Source organism: Talpa europaea (genome assembly GCF_964194135.1).
Source record: "Talpa europaea genome assembly, chromosome: 1".
Lineage (NCBI taxonomy): Eukaryota > Metazoa > Chordata > Mammalia > Eulipotyphla > Talpidae > Talpa > Talpa europaea.
The window spans coordinates 144633568-144641299 of NC_140073.1; the positions used below are offsets into that span (position 1 = coordinate 144633568).

General features: G+C 51.2%; 1 protein-coding gene across 1 annotated transcript; it reads left to right on the forward strand.

Annotated features, from left to right (window-relative positions):
* Positions 1-665: 665 nt before the first annotated feature.
* On the forward strand, positions 666-3210 carry LOC311175717 (tubulin alpha-1D chain; the record flags this gene model as incomplete). Its single annotated transcript, XM_084240777.1, has 3 exons — positions 666-786; positions 1083-1231; positions 2227-3210. The coding sequence occupies 3 exons, from the start codon at positions 666-668 to the stop codon at positions 3208-3210; spliced, it is 1254 nt and encodes a 417-aa protein (XP_084096903.1).
* Between the last annotated feature and the right edge of the window lie 4522 nt (positions 3211-7732).

Sequence of the window (7732 nt, forward strand, 5' to 3'; positions counted from 1 at the left end):
GAGTTCTTTGAATTGCACGGGGAAGAATTTTCTTCCAGCCTCAGTGAACTCCAGAAGCACACTCACCCATGAGGGCAGAGAGCAGACGTGCCTGTCCAGTCCAGGCTTCATTCCCCTTTCCTTGCTGTCACACAAACTTGGAGTCCTTTCTGCTTTCCAAACCTCTTCCTTATCTCTGACCCCAAAACCTCACTTGGCTCTTGCTTCCCTCATCTGTCACCCTAATTTCTTTTGTGCATATGGGTGGACTATCATGCCCTGCCAGACTCATCTGAGCCCCTCAGTGTTCCTCAAGATGCTGAGTCACCAAGCAAGGCGCTGTCATCTTAGAACTACCCGCATCTTCTTCTCCCCCCGAGGGCGTTAGGCCAAGCCTGGGGCCAATGCCTGTTGGTTCTCAACGCTACCAATAAATGTTTAGAAATAGGAGGTGGGGAGAGGAGAGCAGAGTTCTGGAATCTTTGCCCTCACAGAGAAGCACGCAAGGAAGGAAGGCAGGAGCCAGGTCCTGGCATGATACACTTTCCTCAGCTAAGGATGTTCTCTGCCCTTTGCTCGCTCAGCGTGAGTGCATCTCCGTCCACGTGGGCCAGGCAGGTGTGCAGATTGGCAATGCCTGCTGGGAGCTCTACTGTCTGGAACATGGAATCCAGCCAGATGGGCAGATGCCCAGTGACAAGACCATTGGGGGAGGGGACGATTCCTTCAACACCTTCTTCAGTGAAACTGGCGCTGGAAAGCATGTGCCCCGGGCAGTGTTTGTGGATCTGGAGCCGACTGTGATTGGTGAGTAACGCTCAGCCCCCACCATGGCCTTGTCCTAGTACCAAAGCAAGTTCTTCTCCATAGCTGGACTTTGTTGCTGCAGCCAATGAGAACTCCGGGGGGGGGGGGGGGCTGTCACTCAGCTCCGGGGCCTCAAGTCTGCGCCACGTCCCTTTCCTTTTCCTTGAAGAACAATGAACGAGGGCAGTAGTGACAGCCTGAATGGGGTTCCCCAAGAGTAGGATTTGGGGCCTGCTGACACTAACCTTTCTGGACACCTGAGGTGTCCGTGGGCCCAAAATCTCTTTCTATTGCAGACGAGGTTCGGACAGGCACGTACCGCCAGCTCTTCCATCCAGAGCAGCTCATCACGGGCAAGGAAGATGCTGCCAACAACTATGCCCGAGGCCACTACACCATCGGGAAGGAGCTCATTGACTTGGTGCTTGACCGCATTCGGAAGCTGGTGAGAAGACAGGGCTGGGGGAGTTCCCGTGGTGAAGTGGCCTAGACATGAGGTGGAGAAGGGAAGCTTCAGCCCTTGGGAGCACTCCCTGGGAGTGTGGGGCAGCTGGGAGTGCCACCAAGCCCCGCTCCTTGGGACTTCATTTATACAGGCAAATGCTGTCATCCCCAATGCTTCTAAAGCCAGGGGAAATTACCTTCTGCAGGCAGACACAAGAGACTAGTTTGTCAATTTTGGATTCTACCCAAAACATTTATTCCCTCCCTCACCCCCTTCCATTGTGGTAGGAGCATACCTGCCTCACAAACCCTGTCCCTCGGGGACTGTCACCACCCCCTGCCTGTGTCAAAGATGCCATGCCCAGTCCTGGGATTGAAGCCCCACAAGTGTTCACCACACAGGCTCAGGACTAGCGAGGAAGGCCCCTGCACCCTTACCAAGGGGGCAGAGCGTTGGCTCCAGCCTGGAGTTGGCCTTTTAATTCCCTATGGCAAATGGCTTGGTTGTGGGCAGAGTGGCCACCAGCACAGATATGTCCAGGGGTTGCCTGGCCAATAGTGGAATCCATAGGCATTTCCAGAATATGACCTTGAATTGTAGGGATGTGGGCAGAAGACCCTGTGAAAAAGGGGTTCAAATAATGTGGGGGCAAGACTCAGCCATTGACTCTGGCTGCCAGTGAGAATGGGGGTCAGGTTCCTGATCTCAGTAGAAAAGCCCCCCAAAAGGATCTGAACTTAAATCAGGGGACACTTGGCAAGTAATGATGATTAAAATGGCAATGGCGCAAGATTCAAGAGAACTGTCAAAGGCCTCAGGAGATTTCAGAGAGGATGAGGAATGAGCCTTCCCTTTAAGGGACCATTCTGTGCTCTTAGAAGAATCGTCCAAGGATTTTATGAAAATTTGGGAGAACTTGAAATAGCACAGGCTGGGTCTTTCCTGATTGCCAGCTGTGCTCCCCATCCATTCTTCTCTCCTTCTCCACTCTGTAGGCTGACCAGTGCACAGGGCTCCAAGGCTTCCTCATCTTCCACAGCTTTGGAGGGGGCACCGGCTCTGGCTTCACCTCCCTCCTCATGGAGAGGCTCTCTGTTGACTATGGCAAGAAATCTAAGCTGGAGTTCTCCATCTACCCAGCCCCCCAGATTTCCACAGCTGTAGTGGAGCCCTACAACTCCATCCTGACCACGCACACCACCCTGGAGCACTCAGACTGTGCCTTCATGGTGGACAATGAAGCCATCTATGACATCTGCCGCCGCAACCTGGACATCGAGCGCCCAACCTACACCAACCTCAACCGCCTCATCGGCCAAATCGTCTCCTCCATCACAGCTTCCCTGCGCTTCGATGGGGCCCTCAATGTGGACCTGACTGAGTTCCAGACCAACCTGGTGCCCTACCCCCGCATCCACTTCCCCCTGGCCACCTATGCCCCGGTCATTTCTGCAGAGAAGGCCTATCATGAGCAGCTGTCGGTAGCAGAGATCACCAATGCCTGCTTCGAGCCCGCCAACCAGATGGTGAAGTGTGACCCCCGCCATGGCAAGTACATGGCCTGCTGCCTGCTGTACCGTGGAGACGTGGTGCCCAAGGATGTCAACGCCGCCATTGCTACCATCAAGACCAAGCGCACCATCCAGTTTGTGGACTGGTGCCCCACAGGTTTCAAAGTTGGTATCAACTACCAGCCACCCACTGTGGTGCCCGGGGGTGACCTGGCCAAGGTGCAGCGAGCCGTGTGCATGCTGAGCAACACGACTGCCATCGCCGAGGCCTGGGCCCGCCTGGACCACAAGTTCGACCTGATGTACGCCAAGAGGGCGTTTGTGCACTGGTACGTGGGTGAGGGCATGGAGGAGGGTGAGTTCTCCGAGGCCCGGGAGGATATGGCTGCCCTGGAGAAGGATTATGAGGAGGTGGGCATGGATAGTGTGGAGGGGGAGGGAGAGGAAGAGGAAGGGGATGAGTACTAGGGGACCCCTGTGTGCCTCTCCTAAATAAAGTGCTATGACCTTATTGTCTCATAAATGTCTTTTTACATTGGGGAACACCACTGAAGAAAGGCTTCTGCTTCATGAGTGATGGGAAGATTGGTAACTCAGTCTTCCCTAGAAATCAGAACTGATTCAGATTTTATTAAGGAGTGAAATTCTAGGGGCCAGAATAGGGAGAGGAAAGCAGGAAAGGAGGGAGAATTCACCCTATGGAAGACACAGCAAAATAAATAGCATCTCAGATCAATTCCTTCCGTGAGTGGGCAAGAGAGGATGTGAGGAGTTTATGCACTGGCTCCTTTCTTTGTCTACCTCTTTAGCACTTCAAGCATGAACTCTCCTGCATGTCTGGCTTGCACACAGTAGGGCTGCAGAGTCACCAAGGAAACCCTGAGGCTGGAGGTGAGGTGCTGCTGAGTTGCATGAGTGTGCAGTGGGTCTCAATGGCACAGAGCTGCAACGAGAACCTGGTGAGGGCAGGAGGACCTGAAGTGGTCCTCAGAGTAGTTTCATGGGCTGGCACTCACTCGCCCAGCAGATTAGGGGTTTGTCTTCAGGCAGGAGAGTTGGGTACAGAGAATCCAGAAGCTCATTAAGACAAAGCAGTGGCACCATGGCACCAGTAATAGGGAATGGCTGGGTCTGCGGGTGCTGACTGACTTCCCAGTAATCTCCATCAACATTCAGCACTTCTTGATGAAGACAACTGGCTTTTTTCCAATCCTATGCTGCATGTTATGCAAACACAGCTACAAGCCCCCACTTCCGACCAGATGGCTGCTCCTAAAATTCTTCTATTTGGGCTTTCTGTAGCCCTGCTGGGCTGGAGTGATGCTTTAAACATTGGAGGTGATGGAACCATAGGGTGGTCTCTGATTAACCCCATCCCAAGCCAGGAGAGTCACTGCTCAGTGGTGCCTTCACACTGTCCTTCCAGTGGGCTCCCCTTCCCAGGGTTGGATCCTGGGTTGGCAACCCCAGAGTTAGTCAAACTAGGGAGCTGCTGTCAGTCCTGAGATTGAAGGAGCTAAATGAGGAGTTGGTGATATCAGAGCCTTTCTCTATCAACTCTTGAGACTTCCTCTCTCCCAAGTGGTTTCAAATTTGGGAAAGGAAAGTAATTGCTTGGGGAGCTTTGGAAACCCCCAAGAAATCACTGTCATTTACTGAGCACCCACTAGTTCTTGACCTTGCACCCATATTATCTTGTTTAATCTGGAGGTAGATACAGTCATAGTGTTCCACTGGGCTGGAAGTTCTGCAGAAATAAGGCCCCTTCTCTAAGCCCCCAGAACATTCCCTGACACATAGGAGGCACTCACTATGTGTTGTTGAGTGAATGATTAGCTTATAGCAGTGGAGACTGAAACACAGAGAAGTTACATGATTTGCCAAGGTGACCCAGCTAGTAAACAGAGGGGTCAAGATTAAAACCCAGGTTGGCCTAGACCAAAGCTTATGCTGCCCTCTCCTTCCATGGGTGCTGTTCCACTCATGCCCACAGCAGCTCCAGGTGCCCCTCCAGATGCCACTCCTTCTGGGCCTGCTAGATGCTCAATACCCAGACAGTGACTCATGGGCCTCCAAGGCAGGGAGGGGGTGACGCTTGACACTCCCCCGCCCAAGCGCTGTGGTAGAGGCCATGTGAGGGGGCAGGGACCCAGCTTCTGGGGCTAAATGAAGGCAGAGGGACCTTTGGGGACTGGACTTGGGGCTGCCAGTGTCCTCTGGAAAGACCGTCCCCACCCCCCACATCATGGGAGAGACCATGAGACTGGGTGATGAAGGAGGTGAGATCTTTACTTGCAGGATGGTTGGTCAGCCTCTCCTTTCTCTGGGTTGTCCCAAACAACCCACACAAGCTGGCAATAAGACCATTTGTTCTCAGATCCCAGGAGGTCCCCCAGCTAGTAACTCTGCTGGTGACCATGGCAGGCCGGGGGAGGTGGTGTCCCAGACCTACATTGGGCAGCTGGGAGTGCCACCAAGCCCCACTCCTTGGGACTCCATTTATACAGGCAAATGCTTTCATCCCCGATGCTTCTAAAGCCAGGGGAAAATTACCTCCTGCAGGCAGACACAAGAGACAAGTTGCCAACTTTGGATTATACCCAAAACACTTGTTCCCTCCCCTCTGTTGTGGTAGGAGCATACCTGCCTCACAAACCCTGTCCCTCGGGGACTGTCACCACCCCCTGCCTGTGTCAAAGATGCCATGCCTTCCAGTCCGTGTCACAGTCGCCTAGAACCCATCCAGCCCTGGGGAGCTCTCCCTCCTCTAGATTTTCTCAGCAACTACTGTGTCTCTAACACTCTCTGGGCCTTTGGCATGGACTGCCTCGTATGGTAGGTAGCACTCAGTTTCTTGCCCATATCCTATTTCTCCAATTTGATTCCTCAAAATAATGTGTGTATTTTTTTTTTAATTTCTTACTTTATTTTATTTATTTATTTATTTATTTTTATAGAGGCATGTTTTATTTATTTGTTTGTTTGTTTGTTTGTTTGTTTATACATGCACTGGGTACAGTCAGAAGCGCGGGAGGGTGAGAGAATTCACCAGAGCCAGAGCAGGGAGCAGAGCAGGCAGAAGGACCGAAGTACACTGCTGAGGGGAGCAGCGGGCGGCAGGAGAGGTCTCCACGCCATCCATGTGGGACCCTCCTCTGGTGGCCGGGGAGCAGCCGGGGATCGAACCGGCGCCGCAGAGGCTGCGGGCAGCTTCGGAACCCAGCGCTCAACCACTGCGCCACCAGGGAGGCCCAATGTGTGTATTTGAACAGTTATTCCATGCACAAGCTTCAGAATTCAAAAGGTATCAAAGAAATTTGGCAACAGCATGCTGCAACTCTTTTTTTTTTTTTTTAAGATTTATTTATTTATTTTATACAAGCACCGTGCAGGCCAGATGCACATGAGGGTGAGAGGATTCATCGGAGACAGGGTGGGGAACAGAACAGGCAGACGAAATACACTGCTGAGGGGAGAAGCGGGCGAGACAGGAGAGGTCTGCCGCACCATGTGGGACCCTCGCCGGCCGGCCGGGATTGAACTGCTGCTACAGAGGCTGCGGACAGCTTCACAGCGCAGCACTCAACCGCCTGCACCACCAGGGGAGGCCAAATGCTGTAACTCTTATACACACTTCTTTGCACATACATACAACCCAAGTCACATGGAAGTGCCAGGTTGCAAACCCAGGCCTATTTCCAAAGCCTTGGTCTTTTCCAGTAAACTATGTAATAGGCTGCTATAAATTCTTAGAATTGGAATTACTAGGTCAAAGGCTGTGGGCCTTCAATTTTGGTAGGCCCATATTGTTCTTTTTAGAATTATACCAAATTACACATCCATTGCCAACATACTAGAATGCCTAAACCCCAGGCCTTGCCCATACAACATATTAAACTTTTTGCTCCTTGTCAATCATCAGATAAGACAGAGTGTTTTGTTGCCACTTTCCTTTGTAATTCTGTTATGAATGCAATTAAGCATTTTTGCATCTGTTTGAAAGCCAGTATTTTCTCTCCTGGAACTCCTTATCCACTCAAAATTGCATTGTCTTATTAATTTGTTGGAATTTTTGTGAATAAAGGAAATTAACCCTTTGTCTGTTAGGTGTATGCCTTATAATTTCCTCAGCTGTCAATGTCCCAACTAGATTTCCATTTCCTTGAATACAGAGACTAGAACTTAAATCTCTTTATATCCCTAGTCTTAATATAGTAGCACATAGCTGGTACCTCTTAGACAAATGTTGAAATAACAGAAGTAAGAAGAGAGATTTGGAAGAGTTTGGAGAGAACTAATAACCTAATCCTTCCTCTTATACCAAAGCTAGTCAGGACTCTTATTGTAAACAGCAAAAATTAGCTCTGGCAAGTAAAAAAAAATAAGGAAAAAAATACCCTCTTGCCTGTCCCAAATTGGAGAGATTTGAGTAGCGCACAGAATTGATGAGAGGGTTGATAAGGCTCAAAAACAGGTGGACACCAAGGGAAACAGAGGGCCAGCACCAAAGTCAAGGTCAGGGTACAGGACAGTCTGTCTCAAAGACCCTCTCCCTTCACCCACTGCAGTGAGGCCCCCTCCCTCCCAGGCATTGAGGCCGACACTTCCTCCTTCAGACACAAGAGGCCGCTGCTGGCTCCACAGCCACCACACCACAGAAATGCATTGACTGCCCCTGGTTTTCTGTGACTTGCTCCAGATCCAAGTCCCAGTTAGAGCTTCCCATTTGGCAGAGCTTATGTCTTTTGTCTGCACCCTTGGAGCCAAAAAGTCTGGGAGAGAAAGTGTTGGGGCTCTGTGGCAGGTGGTGACCTGTCTCCCACCAAGTCCTACGCAATAGGAATTCCCCAAATGTAGGCAGCAGGCTCCAACTGTGATCAGCCAGGAAAGCCTTACAAATGCACACCACCCTCTTCTTTCATGTCTGGCTCAAGATTTTCTCTTTGGTGAGGCGTTTCTGGGTCACCCAGCCTAAAACGCTCTTCAGGAC